General features: G+C 42.5%; 1 protein-coding gene across 2 annotated transcripts in view; it reads right to left on the reverse strand.

The window, feature by feature from the left end:
• Positions 1-24,793, reverse strand: part of adamts17 (ADAM metallopeptidase with thrombospondin type 1 motif, 17) — an 80,288-nt gene that overhangs the window by 41,866 nt on the left and 13,629 nt on the right. For both annotated transcript variants that reach the window (XM_064336621.1, XM_064336622.1), the window contains exons 5-10: positions 22,643-22,726; positions 21,553-21,710; positions 17,934-17,977; positions 7,389-7,494; positions 3,365-3,505; positions 1,681-1,831 (exon numbers count right to left, since the gene is read on the reverse strand). In XM_064336621.1, the coding sequence (XP_064192691.1) occupies positions 1,681-1,831; positions 3,365-3,505; positions 7,389-7,494; positions 17,934-17,977; positions 21,553-21,710; positions 22,643-22,726 (684 nt within the window). The remainder of the gene's footprint in view (positions 1-1,680; positions 1,832-3,364; positions 3,506-7,388; positions 7,495-17,933; positions 17,978-21,552; positions 21,711-22,642; positions 22,727-24,793) is intronic.

Here is a 24,793-nt window from a genome sequence, read left to right on the forward strand (position 1 = left end):
TATAGTGCCATAATCTCAATGTGACTGTTGTAGGCTGGTGTTTAAAAGAATTCATGCTGATCTGGGGACAGTTTTGACAGTTGAGTGAAGCTGCGATATGGACATGGGAAAAATGTTCCTTGATCAGCTCACAGGTGATAATGCAGGCGTCTGCATGTGTGCATGGTGAAAATCAAACTGACATTACTGGAAATGCTTTGCAAAGAACGGAAGAGAAAAATTCCATTTGGTCTCATGTAAGATATGAACACTCGACAACAGTGACTGTGAGTGACAAGCCTTGTAGCAGCCGTGCTATCATCGCGATCCCAACCACATCTAATTCGCAGCAAACATCAATGAGAGCTTTCACTTTGAAAAGGTGTGACAAAACCAGGAAAGAAAATGTGAACAGTGGTGTTCTTGTTCTTACAAAAGGAAAGATTTCTTGACTCTCCTTGTTCTTACTTAAATAAAACATTTTCAATTAATATTTGCCTGTTTTTTTATTTGTGGAATATATATATATATATATATATATAAACAGGTGACAAATTAAAGGAAAACCCAACATTAAATGTCTTAGTAAGGTGTTGAGCCACCAGAACAGCTTCAATGCACCTTGGAAAAGATTCTACAAGTTTCTGGAACTCTACTAGAGGGATGGAACATCATTCTTTCAAATATATTCCTTTACAAATTCAGCACTCAACTTCTTATTACTTTTGTATCATCTTAAGGCCTTTCAAGTTGTCTGCTCCGTACTATCCATCACATGGGGCTTTTCCATGACTTGCGCTCCTAGGCCACAGAATTTTCTTTTGAGGTCCGCTCTGTGGTTGCTTTTGTAAGTTTGTATTTAAAAGCACATCTTGGCTATAGCCTAGTTTTGGTATCGTATCAAAGTAAATTGCAATGTTGCAAATTTATTTTTTTTAAATCTTCCATCTTGCCCCTCCCAAACGTGCAAAAGCATTTTGTTTTTGCGCCGTTCAGCAATTTTTCAAGTTCTGCCCATTCCGACACCAGAAGGGGAAACCACACAAAAACAAGTTGCAGTGTGGCAGCAGAAGCTGTGCAGAAGGCACTTCATGTTCTATAATGGAATGTGACTGTATTTTTTAAACTCAGTAAAAATTGCCCATCGGTGTGGAAGGCATGTTAGGGCCTACTCTCTTATCCTGCCAGAAACACGTCAGTGAACTGAGAGCAAAAACATAAACTGATGTCTTTATTACCTGACCTTGAGTGTCAGCCCCAGTGATTTGCATCGGTATGTCTTTTTATGAGGTTACCATGGCAACTTCAAAAACACACAGAAGCAATTGAAGAAGGTTGCACAAGCAAAAACGGTAGAACAGTATTTCATAGCCAAGCACTAGAAAGGAAAATATTTCAAGTGTAACATTGTAAATGCCGTAAATAAATATCAATAAAAAAACACATTCTTGGTGGACAATATCCAATTTCAGTGAAGGACTCTTGGAACCTCTGTGCAGTGATGATAAAAATTATGTAAAATTATGTTATCCCAACTGTTAAACTATAGGGGTCTTCTTGAGTCCTTGATAGAGTAACCAATGCGCTCTGTCCAAATATACAAAAGGCATGTGACACAGGCCTACAGGAGTAGTATTAGCTTCAGGCCTAGTCCTAATCCTAAAAAAGCAACACAGAGAATAACAGTGAGTGGAATCATACCTCCATATTACTGCAGAATGTCGCGTTGGTGCCAAACAAAATCTGGCACTGCTCGTCAGCACTGTAGTGCATGCCGGGTAGCTTTGAGGGCAGGCGGACCATGTAGTGGCTGCGGGGGTCCGTGTGCAAGAGGCATGCGCTGGCCTTCGATCTGTATGACACGGGGAGCACACAGCATTAGAACCCTGGTCACCCGATCCACACAAAACAAGGAAAACAAACCAGAGCATTTTCCCACAGGAAGAAAAGCCGTCGCAACCTGCCCTTAACCCTCGGCTAAAGCTAGAGAAACATCCATTGTTTATTCCAGTAAAAAGACCTTGAATATCAATTTGCACAATGTCTCACACAGGTAGAGGACAATGTTCTGATAAAGTAAAAATAAGTCAAAACTTACATTTGCCAGAAAATAATAATTAGCTCATTATTGTTAAAGGAATTGATCAGGATTAAAACTCCACTGCAGAAAATGCCAATTCAAAGGACAGACAGATCTACTGAAACTTTCCACCATCTTCATTCTTCCCAATTACAAACACCTGTCCCTGCAGCAGGCTGCACATACTGTTCTTCTGTATTCTCATGTAGTGAGGATCTACGGCAAATAGCAGTATACAGTACATACAGAATTAGACATACAAAAAGACAATGGGAAATGCAACACGAGCTGCCCATGTTGCAAAGAAAAAACAAAACAAGTCTTTCATACATACAGTGGAAGTAAATCATGCATGTTAAATGATGCATGGAAATTGACTGTAATAGTTAATATGCAGTAGCCCACAGCTGCGGCATACCAAGTGATAAATACATTGTGTTTTAACAGCCATTCAGGACCACAGCTTAATTAAATTCACCTGAGGCAATAATTGCTTTTTTGCTTGAGATGGGAATAGCAGCAGAAAATAACACGCTGTCATTTATATGAGGGACTCTTTCATGTTCTTTCATTTTCATGCAGAGTCTCAAGATATTGAGGTTCTGCTTTCCCTACATGCACTTTTCAGATCACATCACACATTCACTTATCAAATGGCATTCCATACTGCTGCTGCAGGAGCCATAAGAAGGAAAAGAAACCAGAAACCACTGATGTGTCTGTACTTAGATATGGATATTACCAGAACACACAGAATCCACAACTACCCCTGCATGTTGCAGGCTGCGGATGAGGTTTATGTTCCAGTCATGTAATAGAGTTATTTATAAATCTGCAGTGGCCAGTTTCTCAGCGTAGACTCCGACCACACTGCCCTGCTGTGTGCTTTGCCGTGCCCATGTCTCCACACAGCTGTTCTGACACGTTTCACCACTCTATCCCAGAGTTTCCTACATCACACAGTGACGGGTTTCATGCCAAATCAGCATCTCTTGACTCATTAATGGGGATGTGAACAGTCATACGTTCTGGAATGTCCTGAGCCAGCACTTAACAAGCAGCAGTATTGCATCACTGTTTGGAACAACGGCAACTCCCATGCTGGAACCATGTGGGCGTCCTGTAAAACGACGTCACATCATTTTCTTCTGTATCCTTACACCTGAGTAAATGGCACTGCATCCAAAACGATGTCCCAAACTGCAAGCTCGCATGCTACAAGCAGAGCTACGTTGGACCCGCTAACCCTGGCCACAGTGAGTGAGAGTGCAATTAAGGGGAGCAGCTGCGGGATTGCTCTCTGACCTGAGAAAGTTCTCCAAGTCGTCTCGGCTGCAGGAGGACCACGTGAGGTCGCTGGGGTTGCGGCCCTTCACCCACTCGCCGGACATGATGTGGGAGTGGCCGGTGCAGGTGGAGTGGTCGTCGTCGTGGCTCATGCCGACGCTGCGGAGAAAAGCAGACGTGAGGCCCTTTTTTTCCCCCAGTCTCCGAGCGACACGGGGCTGCTGGAAACGCCTCCGTCCAAGCTGTCGCGCGCCGATCCAAGCCGCCGGGACAGCCTGCACCGGATTTCTCCACGCACAGTCTGGGTAGCATGTGTAAAACTGTTTAAACGCTACCGCAGGGAAACGGCTCTTCTGTGAGCGAAAAGCATTTTGCTGTAGACGGTTATAATGCACTTCTTTTGAAAGCCATGACCTACATTGGAAAATTACAAACAACAACCTAGTTTGAACTGCAGCAGTGAGAGAATCAATTAAAAACAACTAAAAAAGTAGAGATCCAACCTCAAGTATTCATTCTCAGTTTTAAAAGATGGAAAAGAGAAAAGCAGGAAATGGAAAATTACATTGATTGCAGTGCACACAAATAAGGCATGGGATATAAAAGATGAAAATGGACTTCCATTTTGCAGTCTTATTTGTGTATAAGGACTGGGCGTACAAATATTCTTTTGCTTACCATACAAGTAAGCGCCCAGTTGGGTCAGATGATGAGCTAAGAAAAGCAGGGAATGTCTTCCTGTGACACCTGAACGCTCCTGGTGGGTGGGCGGAAGGGGGGAGGCCGCTTGACGTTTTTTAATAACTCTTAGTTACTGCTGAGCCAGTCTGTGCACTAGAGCATTGCCACCAACTGGCACAAAGCACAAATCACACAAAGCCATAAGATCTTGGATGCAGCCACATTTACAAAGACTAAAGGTCAGCTTTACCTTACACACTATAGAGTATGAAACATCCACCTATCTATACTGTAAAGGTAAAGCTGAACTCTGAAGTATGTAAATTGGGCTGCATCTCCACCATATTCAAGATCCATTGATATGTGTCTACAAAGTGAGCCAACATTTCATTACATCAAATGTAGATTGCTCTAAGTCTATCCATAGCATGTATTTAAAGACAAACAGCTAATGACGAATAATGGAACTCAAGTCATTTTTCAGCATTTTGGAATTTCATCCAGGAAATAAAATAAATAATGAATGGAGAAGTTCAATTTTAAGTTCTGTAGTCAAAGCGAAGGTTTTTGCACCAGAACTGAAAACTGCATTTCAAACAGATTTTTTTAAAAATCTAATTGTCATCCTTTACTGACTGGCCCTGAACTTTCACAAGACTAAAGAAAAGCTTTCAGAAAACAAGCCATGCTCTTCTGTTCAAATTTAACACTCAGAAATGCAATAAACTATTAGAACGACAAAAAAAACATCTCTTCGCCCCACTTTTGTTCTGACAGGTCTCCTAGTGCATTTGGGAGAGTCTGTAATTAAAAGCGACTGTGGGAAGGACACCGCTGATGGTATATTTGACTTGTTCCAGTAATAATTAAATTTAACTTGGAATGGCATTAATATCAGCCTTTTTTACATTTTCCTTTGAAATTTCATCACCATAAATATTCATTTTGTAACTGATCTCAAATCAACTTATTGGTTCTAACATTCTGCAGGCGTAAATGCCAGAGAGAGCTTAAGGAGGCTTAAAGCATTCCATGTGAACCATGGATGATGAAACAAGCTTGATCTGCACTTGTTTGGTGGACAACTGAAAGACTTTACAACCTGCCCAGGAACACCTCAGTGGTCAGTTTTGTGGCTCCATGAATGTGGTATTGAATTCCATCTCTTCTAAAAATGGGATAGTAGATGCCTATAAACTGAGCAGAGAATTTGCGGGTTGCCAGTTACTCAATTTGAACAAATCTTTTGATTGGATAATCAATATTGGTGATCCATTTTGTAGCCCCGCCCATTGAGGGATTCAGGAAGCCTCCCTTTCACATTGCTGATGTACACATGCCTCTTTTATTTGCAGTCACATCTTCACTGATGGCATTTAGCCATGAGAAGTCTGCACTGTCAATGAATTTTACTTAGTGAGGGAAAATAAAGCTTGGTGGTATGGAAAAAACACAAAAATTGTAAATGCTTCTTAAGTACAAAATCACAGTCTTTAAATTAACCGTAAAAAGGGGCACTTAAAATTAATATTCCCTGTTTAATAAAGCATTTTACAAAGATAGTGCAACGAGGGCTTTTACAGGGTTGTATGTAATGTCTGTGACAAAGTTTATAATGATATCCCCAGTAAAGATAGTATTACAGTTAGCTGTGTGCCAGCTCATTACACCTTGTCATTACAACTGGTCCAGTCTGACCATTAAAACTTCTCCTGCATGTCAATACTGGCCCAATACAGAATATAGCCTGTGATAACCTGACAGTGCACTGGCAAGGCCTTAACCCCCTTGTCATAGGGGATATATTTTTGACAACATTATTATTTTGGTGTTAGCCTTCCATTATTTTCCTGTCATAGGCTATGTGTAACCATTTAAAAATCTCTCCTACTGTAACCAGATACCTCTTTCAAATGACTTTAGACACAGTCATGTTTAAAAGAGCTAAATGCATGGAGAAACTAAAACAAACTTAGAAGGGTGTTGAAGTGCATGTGGGGAACATTAACCTTCACTGAAAATAACTATTGAGAGATATGACTCATGACAGACATGCCTTAAAGAGATCATTCAGTTACACAGAACATTTTTAGTATAGAAGAATTTATGCATCACGTTTTGAGTTCTTCAAGCAGAAAGTCAACTATACTAGCGTGCAGTAAGTAAACAATTAGTTTAAAATAACTGTCAAATGCTGTACTGGTAATAAATGTACTACACATGGTGAGAAATATTAATACATCCTTAAGATAAACACTGCCAATGCTATCAAAAGCTATTATCTGTGGCTGCTGGCTTACTCATCCAGCTCAATCATCCGCACTCTGCAATTGACCTGTTCAGGTCGTCTTAAATTAAGTGGCGATTGGCATAACACCGTTCAATGCCTGAAATGGGTCTTTGAGTATGACCGAGCATTCTAAATTGTGAGAAAGAGAAAAAATAAAGAATAAAAATTGGATTGAACATAAAAAAGAAGAAACTTTCATTCAAAGGTATAAGCTATGGGCTTCTCTGAGATGGTAAATATTATAGAATCCAGAGATGCAAACTGCCAGTGGAGTTGGCAAGGAGTTTGGAGGGGTGGGAAGAGAAAGATTTCCTCTGCCACATACTGTGTCCCTAACATCCGTCACCCCATGATAATAGCTTGAGGCTCACATTCAAACCTTCAAGGAGAATAGGAGATTCCTCACAAATCAAAGCACTGGCAAATGGATACGTTTTGCAAGAGTCTGAGATCTGTCCCTCGGTGCTACAACAGCCATGGCCTGAGGCAGCGAGATCGACAGATACTATAGACTATACTTAACGGATGTGGAAACTCTGTTAAGTATAGTCTATATAAATACCATCGCAAATCCTGTTCTGGATACAAACAGGGTAAAGCCGTAGGAGTGTTTGACTAATGAAGACCTATATTAGGGTAAGAACATTGGTTTTTTTTTTAGCTTGAGTATTTAGTTTTGTATCAATAGTAAGTGCTTGCATTCTATATAGTATCTTTCAACACAGTATCTCAAAGTGAATTACAGTGCATTTTTCAACACAGGATCACAGTGCTTTACAAAGTAGGAGGAAGGAAAATAATTTCAACCATCACCAAAGGGTAGCACCGACTACGGATAGTACCGGTACACTGCATCCTGCTCGGGTACATGCATGCAGTGCACCCCCCTTATAAAAAAATAAAATTAATATTCAATTATAAATAAATTCAACAAGGGACTAAAACTGCCAACTGCAAGTTTTTAGCAGGATAGTTACCAGAGATACCAATCCGGGAGAAAGATGGTGATCGTGAAAAGTATGTTTGTTAACGCAACCACAGCTGGATGCTCTGTTGAATGGAGCCGCTTACTTGTGGCCAAGTTCATGGGCGATGGTGAAGGCCAAGTTGAGCCCGTTGTCCTCCGCCAGCACGCACTTCCTCTTGGAGCTGCAAGTCCCACCCAAATAGGCAATTCCTGAGAATGAATACAGCAAATGAGGGTGAGAGGCACTCTTCACCACTGCAGCCCCATGGAGCTGAAGCTCATTGAGCTTTCATATACTGTAGGTTCAGTAATACCTAAACGAAAAGGAAATCCCATTTTACAACTATGGGCCTGATTTGCTAAGATCTTTAGCACGTTCAAAACCTTTTAGCACACACAAAATGTATAACACAACCAACCACTGGTGCACAAGAAATACGTTATTGGTTTTGCATGTGCTAAATGGATTTACACATGCTGAAGGTCTCAGTAAATCAAGCCCTGTGTTGATATTTTGCTCATTCCCTTTGGGCACACCCTTCTCACACCGTCAGCTTTGAGCTTGAGATTTACTTATCTAAAATCTGTATCAAAATATGCTTTTGGCAAACATGTATGTGGAACACAACGTGGCAGAACACAATCGTAATGTTGAGGTTAGGCAAGAATAGCTAAAACATCTACTGAGCAGCTCCAGGAAGAAATGTCGGATGAAGACAGGTAATTATTGCTGTGTTACTGCAGTAGTAAACAGGGGAAGATCAGTGTTAATAAATGACAGCACTATGAACTGTATGCATTTGTTACTGCTTAAGTTTCCTCAGGTCAGCAAAATTCCAACCTCTTTTCTAATATTCTCCATGCATCTTTTGGGAGTCTATTTTTTGTACTATTAAGGGCAAATCATCTACATTATTTATTTTATTTTTTTACGATGGATGCTTCGCAGATTCACTGATTCTATAGCCATAACTTTGTGATTTGTGCTGTAACAGCATTTTTTTGATTTCCTGATTTAGCACATTCAAACAGTACTATAAGCCCATACCATCCCTATAACACCCTCAGGCAACTGAGGAAGATGCAGATTAGCATGGGTGTCTTCTGAATGCAAGAACTCAACTTTTCCTTCTTTTTACTCTGAAGTCCACTAGCTGTGCTGCACAGCCATAGTGCCACAGTATTGCACATCTCACTTGGCTGTTTTCCAGTTGGCCAGAGGAGTCACTCTTGTGCACTGAGGTGGGGAACATCTTTCCCACTGAAGCAATACCTTCATGAGTTATGATGGTATAAATTATGTCGCCCCATTAGATTCCCAGTCACTGTCGACTATGAATGGCCTGCAAACATATTATTCTGTGTAAACGCACATGTTACAAGTTTAGAATACACAAACACTTACTCTCTCATCACATACTGGACATGAGTACAGTTTGCACTGGCTGCTAAGGCAAATAAATGTCTTTATTCAGAGACATGTTATAGAGTGCAACCAAGTTCACACTCAAAAACACATGTACCTAGATATCATGAGCTCCAGTGGGCATGCACAATGATGTTATTATAGTTTGAGAGAGACAGTGCACAAATTAAATGTAAGGAATCTCAATATTATTGCCACTATAAACCAGGGCTGCTGGGACATACCAGTGAACTGGGGAGACAGTACAAACTCCAACCCCTGAGTAGACAAAATACTGTTAGTCTGCCTGATTACAGATGAAACCCTACTCCCATGTGCTCCCCTCAAACTTGTGAACAAGTTTAGGTATTTTGAGCTATCAGAGATTTTCAAAAGCTTTCGGGGTTGTTTAAATGTGGGACTGGAGAGCCTTGTGTCTTGAAAAATTAATCAATCCTTAACCAAAATATTACGCCACTTGAAATGACCTCACCAAATAAGTTGCTTTAATACGTATTACCTTTCAGTGCGTCCCATTCACACACCTGCTTTTTGTCTGTCACTGGATGATATCCAGTGATCCCAGGGAAATAAGGTTTGGAGTCACGCTTGGATTCGGACCAGAACAAATTAAATCACTGACAAGACAATAAAACTGAATTCAGAAGGAATCCAAAAAAAGCACATCATAATGTTTGGAGCAAAATGTAGTAGATACGCAATGGAGTACAATGCATTTCACTGAATTGTCAGATGGGTCAGTTATTTATTCGATGGTTTGTTGATAAAATCCAGTGGAGAGACTGATAAACAGCGTTACTGCTACTGGGGGAGCCAGTTCAGATTTGTTCATAGGAAAGAAATACTTGACAGGGTATCATGTAATGTATGCAATACAGAGTATTATGGCACAGTGGGTCGCAGCCATAGCAGACATTTATTTTTTAAAGCGTTTACCCTTTTTTATTTGCAATTTGGAGTGTCCAACTGCATTTATTCATTCATTTTATCAGTGCTCTTTGCCACAACTTCCACAATCAATTTGAAACAGTGCAAACAAGCATGTGCTCTCCTTCAAAGCTTGTGATGTTAGCCACCTTTTCTTATCGCACCACAGGTCACAGGTTGGGCTTAAACAAACCTAAGTCAAAGGAAAACATTTCATGTGCACCTTAACAGACCAAATCGGCCCAATCCACCAGTGGGTGTCACTGGTGTATGATGAGATCCAGTCATTCCAGTCAACTGAAACCTTCCCATCCATGAGCAATGCTAAACCCAACTGTGCATCACCCAGCCATAAAGGTGGCCACAGTCGACACCGCCGTGGTCTGGATTCGATAACAGACGGTGGGGCCCCTCCATGAACTAGAACTGTGCCTTAACAGGATGAACAGAACTGGTGCACTGGTAAGGCATTTTTTCCTGAATACACTGACATTTTGGCACAATTCCTGGCCACATCTATAAACAGTCCGTCATGGGTTTAGCAAAAATTTTCACCAGAGGACTGTGATGAAGGCATGCAAGCAAAAAAAAACAAATAAAAAAAAATAAAGAACAGCACTATGCCAACTTCGACTAGCGAGTAACCGCAGCTGAATTCACAGTGCCGTTATTGAAACTGTATCCTTCCAAAAGAAAAACAGGAAAAAGATTTAAGGTTGCCATTTCCACTGTTGCATAACTTGGCTTTCAGCATGCACTGAGCAAAGCTGTTCCTTCTGTTGAACTGCTAGATCATTCTTGGTACATTGATATTTATTTGAAAATGATTAATTGACCCAAGTTTACAGATGTCAGTTAATGAGCTAAATGAAGCATTGCATCGTAATGAGCAGCAATGGTCCAGGACGAGTCTAGGCTGGCTTTATTGAGACCAGTCTACCAGCTGTCAGACCAAGATTGGCAATGCTGTGTAATGCACAGAACAAATTGTGATGTGGGTTGGATGGGTCCATGTCAACCAGCTTATTTGTTTCTGCATAACCAATAAAATAAGAAGCCACTATAAACAACTGTAGAACCTGCATTTAATGATTGTCAGGGACAGAGCATTAGGCCCAGGCTTGAATCTTGTGCCAGACTACACCACTTCCCTGACCTGTGGTCTACACCCCAAAATCTGTGGTCATTCTTTTAAGACAAAAATGCTAAATCCAGTTCTCTTAAAGGGACTGAACTCAACCAGTCACAGTGATACAGATGACTGCGAATAGGATTTTGGACGGAGCTTGACATAGCCTTCTGGATGTTTCAAAGGTATCATCTTGATCATATATTGTATCTAATGAATATTTCAATTATTTATCCCCATAATTTTGACTGAAAGAAAATCATTGTTACTGGACCAAAGTTGCATTTGCAAAGCAAATAAAATAAGACTAAGACAAGAATTTTCATTTAGCTGAGTGCTGTTGAACCTCTTGAATAATTTCACAGAAAAATAAAGGGAATATATCTCTATGAGGTAGACCAATACACAAAATAGCAAGTTTCATTTCTGGATTTATGATAAATACAATGTTGCCTAGCTCACAGCTAAAACACACATCTCAGTGGCTCCAAATTCTATCCTTTCAACTGCTCCATCATTACACTTTTTTGTCATTGAGAAAATTTCAGTCTTTTTAAAAATTATCTCCTCGTGTCCTCCATTTTCAGATGGACTATAAGAGATGCTAATGAGCAAAGAGGAAGGGGAGACCCACCCTTCCACCCTGGGAGAAGCAAAGTCTTATGGAATTCCAGGTCCCAGTCAAAACTGGCATGGGCAGGATTCCTTCTCAGACCACCAAGTGCATCACTACAACTTGGATAAGAACTATAGCTGTTGCACCATCCAACTTTTTTCTTTTTTTTACATAAAATGTTTACATAAAACAAGTCCACATGCAACAGTATACAGAATTTGATGCAGGAAATCTTTTTTCAAAAGTTGCTTGCAGTTATATTTCATTTCTGAAATTATGCTCAACTTTTCTTGTGCCCTTTAAATATTTGAGTTTCTTCTGAAACTCAAATATTTAAAGGGCATTATCATCAGTAGAGAAAGTGAGAAAGTCCTTATGACTTCAGGAAAATGGGCCAAGTTCTCATCAAACCACAGAAAAAAAGATGGCAAGTTCTCATAATGACACACATCAGTCAGCCCATATACTTGAAAAATTCTCGCTACAAGCCCAGATATGCAATTTTATATCTTTTCCCCAACCTCTATGCAAAGTTAGAAAATTTCAAGGTTACTCTGAGGGGCATTTTGATAAGCAGCACAATTAAATAGTGCGGCTTCGCCATCCATCAACCCACGTTTTAATTGACAGCTGAAAAAATGTAGTTTTCCATCCAGTCAATTTTCCTGACCAATTGAAGAAATGGCTGGCAGTGAAGAAAACAGATGTTGCCCCATGTTCTCACCACGAGGATTTCCTCATTTCCCCCCCTTTTACAACCACGCATACCTATCCAAAGGCAACAATTATTCATATAAAAATGACTATCAATCATCAGCTTCAGATCCATGATTTATGGTGCATTTGAAGTGGGGATAGTCTGTGCCTGCTCCATGCCCACGGTGACTCCGCGCCTCCAGCAAGCCGTTTGTCTGTCGGCAAGTGCGCTGACATACCTATTAATGCCGGGAAGCGCTCCATGGAAGAGGGTGCTGGAATGAAATGGCGCTGGTATGAGGTAATGCATTGCGCGGATATTTGCAGATCCAGAGGTACTTTGAAGCCAGAACTTCTGACGCTTAAGCCGGGGACAAAGAAACAAATTCACCGCGGCGCTCAGATTTGACTCAGCGTTTGTTGGGGCTTCCCAGTCAAAGGCCCCGCCGGACTCACAGCCCTGGCTGAGCACCCATCCAGACAGACTCAAAAGAGGGGAAAAGCTCCATCGCAGATCTAAACACACAGCGCTCCCCCACACACAAGCAATATTTTTCTAATTATTTATTTCGAGTTAATTAGCCGTTAGGACATGAAGGGGGGGCTCTCATTCACACGTGGAATCCCCGCGTGCCGAGGGTCCCGAATGTAACAGCTCAGCACAGCACAAACGGGGCAGCTCGGCAGATTCTGCTCCACCCGCATTGTTCAGCCCTGACCTCCACCCCGCCAGGAGCAAAGAGTGAATCAGCTGATTCACAAACGGGTCACCCCCGCCGACCCCCAACTGGCCCTAATGACACCCACCTTGTGAAAGCAGTTAGGTCAACCAGGACAGAGCTACTCCCTTCTCCTCTGTTCTTTTCTGTTTTTGTGCATGTAAACCAAACACAGGAAACGGAACGCCACCACCAGGATATTACTTCAACTCGCCTTCCCCCCCCCCCCCCCCATACCAAAATTCAGCCAGTGTACACAGCCAAGAGCGGGGCCCTCCTGCTTTGATAAGAAGCAATAAGAAAACAAACACAGGAATAAACTAAACAAAAGCCACAGCAGTTAGGCGGGCTTTTTCTTTCAAGAGGCCTATAAACATTTGAGTCAAGGAAAAAAAGAATGAAAAGAAAAAAAAAACTTAAATGCTAAAATACGCCAGTCCTTTCTGCTGCTGACATGATCGCACATGAAAGAGAACAGGACGGACTTAACAATGGAACATCTGACTTTCTGTCCAAATGGTAATTACAGCGGGCAGAAGTGGGTCACGCTCAGTGTACAGTAAAGCTTTATGGGGGGGGGGGGCACGCAGCTCGGATGTTCCTTTTACAGGGGGTGCATTTGAGCTCGGCGCCTGAAGCTGCAGAGCCTGTCTGGCTTGAGCGCTTGAGGGTGCAGATTGTCAGACCTCCCGTTACATCACAGGTATGTGCGTGGAGATAATATTCCGGGCACAGGCTGAAAGCATCTGACCTGAGACACTGCGCTGCTGATAAAAGAAGAGGCGCCCATTGTAGGCCCCCTACGTGACTACCACCTCCACCTGACTGCCTGGCCTCTGGGGCACTGCCTTGTCTGACAAAATGCCTGGCCTCTGGGGCACTGCCTAGTGTGACAAAATGCCTGGCGTTCCCAAGCAAATCTGGAGGATTATGGGGACACGTGAGCCAGGGCCCTGCCTCCAGTGGAAAAGTGCTGAACACGGAGCTTCGTTCCCAACCAGCGTGCCAGTTCGCCTTATCAGAGGGTCTTACAGAGTGCATGAGAAGAAGTGCAGGCAGCACAGAGAATCACACACACACACACACACCACACCACACCATCACAAGCTGTTCATCATCTAACAAAAAAAAAAACACTGGCCCTACAAGATGGGGGACAGGAATCCAGAAAACTGAATACAATACATGTGTAACTACATGTAACCACGACAACAGATAACCAACACTAAAGGTAACAGCAAGACTGACGGTTAACACCCGGAGGGAAGAACTGAGGTGAAGTATCAGATTCTGTCTAAAGGAAATAAGAACAGATATGATATATCCTGCACTGTACCTCTAGATACTACATAGTATATTGCCAAAAAAGTTCACCTCCAGCCAGACTCCAAGCAGCCATCGCAGGAACAAAGGTATTACTCTGCTGACTTACACTTTGCTTTCGAGGCTCACAAAGCCGACCCAGTTTCAAAATCTCATTACCATTTTTTCGGCCTTCTACAAACTGGCACAGTGTGGGGGGGGAACACAATACTGACAGGCTATGGAGCCAGATCGCTCCACTGTAAAAGGTAAACAAAAACAGGGGTGACGGCGAGACACAAAGCATTGGCCCATGGAAAACAACTGGCCAGGAGTGCTAAAGGGTTGCTCGTATTGTGAGGTCCAGTCTACACTAGCAGCCACACAGCGAGTGTTCCAATGGGAAAGATAATCCTACTTAAGCATTATCACATTAACACACCAATTCCACTGAACTGAAAATGAATGGGAAGGAAAAGAAGGAAACCTGAAAGGAATGAGAGAAAGCCCCTAGTGAGTAAAACAGCATCAGGGCATGGGGACACTGCCCCTTCAGCACCCTTCATGACTTACAAATTAAAGGAGAAAATAAATAATTTAGGTGAGATAAGACCATTCAACCCATCCAGGTTTCACATCTTGCAATATAAATAAAAACAATTAAACTGGCATCAACTATTATCATGGCAATGGAAAACAATATCTAAACCAGTATATTTAGAGTGAAATGACCCCTTTGCTCCTTTTGGTTTCAAATAGGGTCTGTGACTTGCCTAAAAAACCTGGCAGTATAAGGAGAGGCCCTTGGACAGCCACAGCATCAAGTTTGGTGTCTCTGAAATGAATAGGAAATGTGGAAAAAGTAATAATGGGTCTTTATATAAGCTACTCATTTTTAAATGGCATAGCTGTTCGATAGAATCAGGGCCCAAGCGTTTGTTATCTCAAATATAAGGGGGGAGGAGGTCTAGCAGCCATTCAGGCCACCGACTACTTGTCTGGTTTTGTGAACTCTTTATCGTGTTCAGATCAGACACACCGTTTAACTGATTGCTGTAGGCAAGGCCTACGTCACTCCAGAAAGAATGGGAGAACTTCAAAAGACAGGAAGCCAACTTCCCCACCACTCGACACAAATACCCCTAAGGTGCACTTATCACTTTGCAATCAAACCCCTTTCAACGGGTCCCCCATAAATTTTATGAAGAGTAAAGAAAGCCTGCATTTATTCCAGGCAGTGACTGAAATATGTTTGTCTGCTCTGTTCCTGGACCAGCAAAGATTCCATTCCACCCTTCCTGATGTGCACACTGTTCTCAGAATATCACTGTGTGTGTTTTAGTTGAATGAGTTCAAAAGGGTGATGTGATGTGAGGTCTGTAGTACTGTGCATATACAGAAGTATGCTTACCATTCAGGGGGTAAAATGGCCCAAGACTGAAATATTTACTTCAGCATACATGACATTTTTACTGCAGAAAGCAAGTTACTTATTTTTTTATCTTATTTAACTTTCTGCAGAAAAAAACATGTGTGCAGCTAAACTACAGAACAGGTCATGTTACAGAAATAAAAAGAAGATAAATGTGCTTTGGCTTTCAAAACTGAAGCCAATCCTTAGGCTACCAAATCCATAAATCAAGGTTGGAAATGGCTGTGTTTCAACATTACATAAGAGAAAATGGAAAGGATACAAAAGGAACTAACCACATTCATAGACCTAAAACTAGCAAAGAATATGAACACCTTTTTAAAATAAATGAACAGACAAAAGCAAAGTTCATTAAAGGTGTTCAATCAACTCATCAAACCACCAGATCTGCTGGAATGATAAACCAAGACAAAGGGATAACTCTGATTCATACACTCAGGAAACCATAGAGAATTATATGGAAATATGTTTAATCGAGATTTTAATAATGTCTTGAGTACGTTCACTGCAGAAGCCTGGTCAGGCCTGCCCAAGGTCAGGGTTAATGAAGGATGACACCACTGGTGGTGGCCTCTTTCCACCTGCTAACATAGTGGACACAAACACTACATTACTTGCTTGAGTCCACTGGGATTTATACCTAGTTCCTGATTATTACTGTTCAGAACTTCAGTGCCAGTATTGAAAAAGGACAGGTTTTCTTCCTCAAATATTAGAGACGGGAAGCATGGCTTTCCACAACCAACTATATAAGAGAAAGTATTTTTGAAAAAGGAACAAGATAACACTGTTGGCTCTCAGGCAAGCCAACGCATTGGAGCTGCTCTGCCTTTATTGTTGTCACTGGGACACAGTGTCTGGCAAAGAATCAAGTGAGTCACAGTGCTATTCCTGGAGCATTTATCGGGACTACGGTAAAATAACACTCTGTATAGTAAAGTAAAACAAACAAAACTGAGAATGACAACCCTCACCAAAGGCTAAATTATCACTATACATTATGATAAAATATAAGGAAATGTGATTATCAGGCTACCACAAGTTTAACAGGGATTTAATTTTCAAATAATGACATGCACCACCATGATTGTGATAAAGAAAGCAGCTCCAGAAAAACTCTGAAATTACCCCACCAATAGTGAAGTGGCATAATTGTGAGGATATGTGGGCACTGACCACGTACTACCAAACTGTACAGTACAAGATGGAGGCAAGCCATCTTTACCATGCAAATCAGTCTGTGAGCAGGTGCATTTCTGGAGAAGACAACTCTACATTCCTAATCTGATCAAATTACCGGTGAAGCATCATTTAGGTAATCACAAGGCTGCTATTCGAAACACTGAGAGGGGCACTACTGTTGCACTCTTGAACACTGTACAGTATTTAATCCACATTCCTTAAGTAAATATTAAGTTTTATATAAATAGTTGACATTCCAAAAATGAGCTGTGCTAGTCACCCCTCTGCTAAACCAGTTAATAATGATTACAGCGGCCGAGGTTCCAGAAATGAGCAAAGCAGCATTGCCCATTTACCAGCTCACGCAGTAGGACTGTACATAGTCTGGTACAGTGAACATTGTGGCAGTTGGGAGTTCAAATATAAAAAGAACTGTGTGCTTCTATTGTGTGCAATGATGGCTAATGACCGTGTTCCCACTGTTCCTTGTTACATGACTCAGCCAAGCAAAACCCCCACCCCTTAAATGCCACTTGGCACTGTCAAGTATCACACGCCTGTGGTCACAGTAAGACTGATGCGCAATATGCATTTTGTGAGTCAGGGCCAGGCTGCCATGTCCCCTCAGATGATGCTGGTGTTCAATTATACAGCAGACCCAGGAGCCTCAGGGGTGGGAGGAGCCATGACTTTCCCCTCCAGGGAGACATTAACCTGTGGCCTTCAACATTTCACCACAGAAGATTCATAATTTCTGCACACAAGGGAACTTCAGTCTCAAGTGGAATTAAAACTGCAGCCAAAGTGTCATGAAAACTGTGGCCAAAATGTCAAGTGTTCTGCCTGCCACACTGCCATATATTTTGAGCGGTTTGCATTTGGCTGTAGAATAACAATACCACAAGGATATGCAAATAGCTTACAGAAATATATTTGGATGGAAAAACACATAACGACTTTGTTGCCAATGATACCATATCTGCATGAAACAAACTCATTTGTCATTTCAAGCATTCCGTCCAAAAAGCTCTTTGACAATTTAATCATAGTCATTACGGCTCTTTATTTTGGTTTACAACTGCTGTCACACTAATTAAAGGTCCTTTGTTTTTTGTATGTGTGCGTGTTTGCAAAAAACATGAATCTCGCTGTATCTGCATCCATATTCTGCGAAAGCAGCTTGGCTGAGCAGCTTGGCCATAATTACGATTGTCACTCACCTACTGTATCGCATGGCTCATCTTTATGGACACAGAAATCCGTCCTGGAAAGAGAAAGACATGCAGATGTTACGGATGCAGAAATAATGGAATGCGTTAGGAATACACGGGAAAATGCTGTATAAGCTGTATCATCACGCCAATTCGTTCTCTTTTCTGACAGCTGCTCAAACCACATTATGTTTACTTACGGGGAGCCCTTTTAAAATGGATAAATAAAACACAGCCTCTCAGGTGGGCTGGATCTGTTAGCATTAAAAAAGAGACTCAACTACTTCTGTAAACTTAACTGCAAAATGTGGGAGGCTGTGGAGACTGACCATCGTGTGTACACAAAAATAATGAGCGTCACTATTCCGTGAGTTACTCCCACACAGCACATCAAAGGGAGAAGTCTGCGACTCAATGAGATGGCTCCAGTCAAAACACATGGCCCTGTCCTTAATGTACAGCCAGCCCAAGCTTCCAGGTGTAAACTGCTGCATACAGACATCGGGATATAAAGTGAAACCACGGTGACAATTACAGTACAGCATGCCAGAGAACACCGGAATGCTCTACTGTACACCGCTGGGTCTTTGGACAAGCAGTGCTCACACATAAGATGTTTGTTTCCCAGGCAGGGAACTGCTCTTGTACCTTTGGGTAAGGAACCTTCCCTGAAAGATATCAGTGAATACCAAGGGGTATAAACGGATAATATAAAATGGGCGGAAGCCTCGATAATAAATAATTTGCTAATAAGTACTCGTAATAATATCTGCTAGCCTAAGGGGGCTGTTAGATCATCCCTCTCTGCTCGGTATCAGAAATCGTAACCAACGTATATATTTTTTTTACCTGCACCAAATCACCCCCTCGGTGGGTACAAAAAGAAATGGGGAAAATGAACTCCTGTGAAAAATTTAGCTGAAGTTAAGAATTAAAAGTTAAGTGGGAAGATTTAATGGCTCTATAAACATTTCAAAAAAATTTTGAACCCTGGAACTGCATTTGTTTTTGCAGATTGGTGTAGTTATCTTTTCTTGATTGGACTTTTCAAAAACCAGCAATGAATTCAGCTCCACAGAAAATTAAACACTAGTGCGTATCCAAGAACACGGTACATTTAATCATTTATACAACGTCCATTCACACGGGAGAGTGTCCTCATCTTGGCACACATTCATTAAAACCAAGGCTCAACTCTCCAGTGTTTGCTGGGGTTTTAGAATCTGACCACCCAGAGGAAGAGTTTAAACTAATAAGGAGATTTTAGGCTGTGTGCTGTTTGCTTTCTCAGAGGGATGAGAATTTTGACCAGGATACACAAGGCACATTTTGGCCTTCCGGGCCTCCTTTAGAACCCCTGGTCTCTTTACTGCCCTGGTTACCAAAACACTGTTAATTACACGTCTCAAAGGTCAACGTGGTTTAGCAAAGGAACCTGCTTTGAACTCGCAATTAATAGGTCTAAGGCAACACAGTGGACTAAGAAAATGAGAAAGGTCCTGGAGTCTGGATGGCCAAGGCCAGCTTATGCCTGCCTTGCCACAAACTGCACTAGGCTAAGTCTGTCTGTCTGCCCAACTTCCCGCTGTAATTCCAACTGGCAAGGGACAAAGCCTTCAGAGGCAGTCACCAATCCTGTAATTTTGCAGAACCAAACCTTAAGGTTAAGGTTCTCAGAATTACTGCCATATCAAATTGACCAAAAGGACAAGATATCAACTGTCTATGGTTATATGGTACATCCCCTACATTTAAACACTCAGAACAGCATATCCTGAGCGTGTGTGTGTGTGTGTGTGTGTGTGCGTGCGTGTGTGTGTGCATGTATGACTGTGTACATGGCCTTGTGTAGTAATGGCTTACTTCAAGCAAACCTTCCAAAGAGCCTTTTGGTATGGAGATGGCATTTTATGATTGATTTTGAGAATTGATGAACCCTGTTGAGATGCAAATGATCTCAACAGCTCCTGACCTGGGCTTTGCGTGAGGACAACATGTTATCTGAACAGTACAATCCCAAATGTATGCATAGACAGTAGAATGTGAGACTTTACACTGTAAGCAGCCCCTCTCTAAGATAAGGCTGTCTGCTGTAAAATACCAACCAACAACATCTGGTCTATGAAAGTACGGTCAAGCCAATCTGGTAGAGAACAGTACGGGCGAGTATGGATCTACTGGTTTGTTTTTAAACCAGAGCAATTTCATTTCTACACTCAATTAAATGCATTAGTCATGTTACCATGTGTTCTGTGCATTCCTGGGCCCATGTGTAAGAGTTCAATGCTTCTGCAGCTCTCTCTCTCTCTCCCTCTCCACTAAGACATCGCAAAGGTTCAAAAATAGCTTCAGATGTGCAATTCTGATCTGCTAAAATTGCCTCTGAGAATAAAGTGGATTTGACACACAGCTGGGTGGTATAGGCAGCTCAGACATTGCCGCGCTCAGACTGTCATGAGGGGATTGAGGCGGCGGGGGAATGTGGGGGTAGCGCTGACGCTCGTTAACTCTGACGTCTCGCAACAGATGTGAAAAGGCCCATATACGATCTGCCTCGCCACTGTCACAAGACAGCATCGATTTCAGGGCCAGAGACTAAGACTGCCAGTGCAGAGCGCAAAGCCAGGCACACTCCCGTTCCAACTACTGTGATCTCATCACACAGATTATGCGTGCAGCGAGAGGCCCCCACACACGCCCAGCCAAAAACGTGCCCTGCCAAAAGTGAGCCCTAGGACACTTTGGTCCTGTACTTCAGGTCAAAAAAATAACTCTAAAAATCATCAGGTCAAGATAACATTAATGAACAAGTATTCATGTCTCCTGTAAAGCTGCTATAATTTAAAAAGCACAACGTGGATACCCAGCATCCAGCCAAAGTTCAGTGTAAATCAAACCCATTTAATGACCCCCTAATCGCATAAGAAGCTGTTAACAGGTTGGTAGTTCCATGTAGATCCACTTTAATTCATGTGACATGAAGATTATCTTTCCACGTGACGCCATGCAACAGACTCTACATTACGGAAGAATTGCTTAAACAAAGGAGAAAGGGGTGGCTGTCCATCTTGCCTCCGTTTAATTTGTACATGATACGCTCTTGTCGTCGCAAATGATCTTGGCATTAACATTTTCAGACAGACGCTGATCCGGCACACTATATTTCCATAGAGGGGGCCTTATAGGTGGAAAGAGATCATATTTAACAAACTAACGTCTGAACAAAAGCCCCCTCTGTCTAAGTTGCCTCCCCCTTCGTCTCTCCTCAGACCTGGGAGGGGGGATAGCATCTGACAGACTACATGAAAATTCGCTTCAACAAAAGGATTCTTCTTTTCCACCCAGAAAATTATATCAGGTAATAATACCTAATCCAAAATTAGGAATGCAACATTTTATGCCAGAAATAATCCTTCAGAGAGACAGAGGGAAGGAAAATTGGATACAAACCTCCCTCACTGACAGAGCAATAAATGGGAGCCTTATTAAGGCCGAGCAGCGCTAAGCCAAGACGAGCTCCAATTTATCTAATGTGTTTATGGATTTAAAAAAAGGCTTAATGCACGGGGGTCCCAGCTGAGGCACTGCCAGAGCGAGGCAAGGAAGGCGGAGATCACGGGAGAGGCACCTGGTGACGAACACGGCCGCGTCCACCGGCGGTAGGTCGTCCCGTCCTCCGGGGACATAGTTGTTTCCCAGGTAACGGGCGCCCCCGTACTCCTCGTACTGCCAGTGGCAGAAGCTCTCCAGGGACCGCTCTCCGTGATGACCCACCTTCAGCGTCTCCTGGGTGGCACAAAGTTTCACAAAACTGAGGGCGGCCCTTTGATTTTCGGTGTGAAGCCCAAAGGGAATAGATGGAGAGAAATATCTATGCGCTTGTCACTAAAAAATTATGTTTCGGCGGTTAAAATCAGCTGAGGTGATAAAGTTGTTTTGGAGACGGGGTATGAACTTCATTCAATAATCCTTTCACAAAGCAGCATTTTCAAAGCCTTGTTGTGGGAGATAAGGGCAGATGTACCTTCCTGTAGTGATGCTTTCAGGCACGTTATTAGACTTATCAGCAGGGCCCTATCTGAAAAGAAGAGGAAGCTACACTGCAATTTAGATTGGATCTCTGGAGACCTGTATGAGTTCAGACAGCAGCTATAAAGGGGAAGGTCCTTTTTTTTTTTTTTAAAGTACAATTAAATGGTATCTTAGCAAATCCACGAGAGTATACAGCTGGATATACAGTACCAAGCATCCATAAATTAGACTCACGTACTGGGGAAGGCTATAGATACTCATTGACAGTTTGACTGATTTATTAAGAGTCTGGCTCTGATTATGGTGTCAGAATATTCAGCCGGATAATTAATTTAATTAGACATGGTTAGACACTTATATGCAGAGAAACATCTGTACCACCCATGGGTTAGGTTTCCTATACCCTCGTAAGTCAGACTAAGTACATTTTTCTTTTTTCTTGGGAATCACATTTAATTCAAACTTCTGATTAGAAATAAATTCAAACAACACATGAACATTAAAATTTATATGTTTTTTGTCAGGAAGCAATGGAGGGCGCCCAACAACTCAATAACCCCCGAGGGTGAGAAAATCAACATGCAATTAGATGGATGGGTTGTCCCATCATCCATTTCCAAAAGCCCTAACTGAGCAGAGAATGCAGAGGTCGAGGCAAGCCAGGGGGGGTTAAATGTCAGACTTACAGGGCGGTTGTGGAGCAGGACCAGCTTGGTCACGCGGATGTTGAGTCTGACACCCAGGCTCTTGTGGTGAAACATGTTGTACACCTGTCGCAAGGAAGAATGGCGGTGAGGGACTCTGGAGTAAAACTGTTCCCCCCTCCTCCCCCCCCCCCCACATGCTCATATTGGTACAGTCCAAAGACAAAGCCCGAGGGGGGTAATGACAGCGGGAGATGAAAGCAGCTGAAAAAGGGGCGGATAACACAGCTTTTGAAGAATCTTAATGATCGCAAGAATTCACAGCAACTGCAAGGATTTTACATGCCTTATGAGAGGTCCTTTACACAGAAACTGGATACTTCTTTTGAAACCAACACACATTTTTAAAGGACAGGTATCATAATCTCCAAATTCTGTTGTGCACAAAATTACTGCATTTATTGCAAATGAAATACAATACACCATCATCTCCCAGGTGGGTACTGCACAATTGGAGGTGGATGAGGTAAGGCCTCCTCCTTTCATCGTAACGGGCTTTGAGATCCTGAAATGAAAGACCCTATATATGCAATCCATTGATCCTTTATTCATTACAATGTGCTTTGCTCTGTATCTGTATAAAGTAGGTAATCTGACATTGCAGTTAAAAGCATAGTTGCAGTGGGAATTGTCATATCATTACAAGCTGGAGGCAAGGTCTAACAAACCACCATGAAGAATAACAATGCCAACATCAAAGAGAGGTTAAAGGTAAAGCATCCATCATTGAAAATACGAGGTGCACCCTTACGAGGGAGGTTCAACCATCTGTTTGGCCATGGTGTCAAAACTTTGCCTCTTTGTAGATTAGCACGCCTACGCCTACAAAAAGGCCGCCCACATTTAATTCAGAGGATTCACAGAAGCGAACTAGCAAACTTTCACCTCCAGCCCCTCCTCCTGTTGTTACAACACAAAAAAGCCCTGAATGGGATCGAAAAAAAAAAAGATGGCAATCTATGGTGCAGAGCATGGCTGTGAATTTTTACGTCTTTTCCAGCCGGCCCTTCCAGAGCGTAGCCGTGTATATGTCTCTCACCAGAGGCCACCAGCCAGCACCTCGCTCCATCACGCCACCTCAGCTCTCCTCAGTCTCGCGCTGGACTCCACGACGCGGCTTTATTTAACAACTCCCGCCTAAAAGCGCTTTTAATCGGTTGGCAGGTTTGGGGAGAGGTAATGAGGAGCTCCGGAGAGTGAAACGGCGGCAGCGTTTCAGAGCTTGGCCAGCCCCTGGAGATGCCGCGGCTGGCCAAGAGCAACACAGGATTCTTGTCCAGCGAAGTGTGATTTAACGTGACCTCCGACCCTTCTGCACAAAGCAGTTAGCGTTTCACACTTCATCTGTAATGCAAACCCTCCCCACCCCACCCTTTCACCTCAGCGAACGCGCCTGGGAAAGGGCTGCCCTGTGGAGCCAGGGACTGCTGCCACATAAACCTCCAGTCAATCCCACCAGCACTGGCAGCGTCTGTCAAGTCCGCGCGGTACAAACATGCGTGGAGCACAGAGTCTTGTGAGCCTCGAGCTTAGACCCCAGAGCTGAAGACCTCCACTTTGGCTATTTCTTGAAACATATCGCTGAGCCTAGGCCGCTGAAACAGTGCTTCTGCCCATGCTGAGAGGCAAAAGTTTCAGGGAAAAAAAGCCTCTGACTCTTGGGGGAGCCCTATATGGCTTCAAGGTTTGGAGGTCATCTTAAGAGGGAGGATCTGCACAGCATGGACACTGTTATAGAGACTCGAGTCTGCAGCTATTCTCACCAGGCCTATTACAGCATCTTAAAAAACATATGTCCACAGGCGTAAAAAAGACACTGGGGAGCCGTTATCTGGTATTCCCATCAATTTATTAATTACCCAACACATTTTCAAAACTTTCAAAGTGGTAAATTATATATGTGTGTGTGTTTTACTATTTAACCATGTGCATGGCCATAAAAAAGCTGTGTAAAGGCCTTACCATGACAGTGAAATAGTTTGGTGAAGCAGAGAATCACCTGTGTAAAGAACAGTGTACATGCATCTACCCATTTCAGAAAATGGTGAAAGAGCTGTGGACATGGATCCTTATATGTCTACAACAGACACATAGCAGTTCGATGTGACCAAAAGTATCTCTCTGTGAAAGAGC

This window comes from Anguilla rostrata, chromosome 5 (assembly GCF_018555375.3).
Source record: "Anguilla rostrata isolate EN2019 chromosome 5, ASM1855537v3, whole genome shotgun sequence".
In the NCBI taxonomy this organism is placed as follows: domain Eukaryota; kingdom Metazoa; phylum Chordata; class Actinopteri; order Anguilliformes; family Anguillidae; genus Anguilla; species Anguilla rostrata.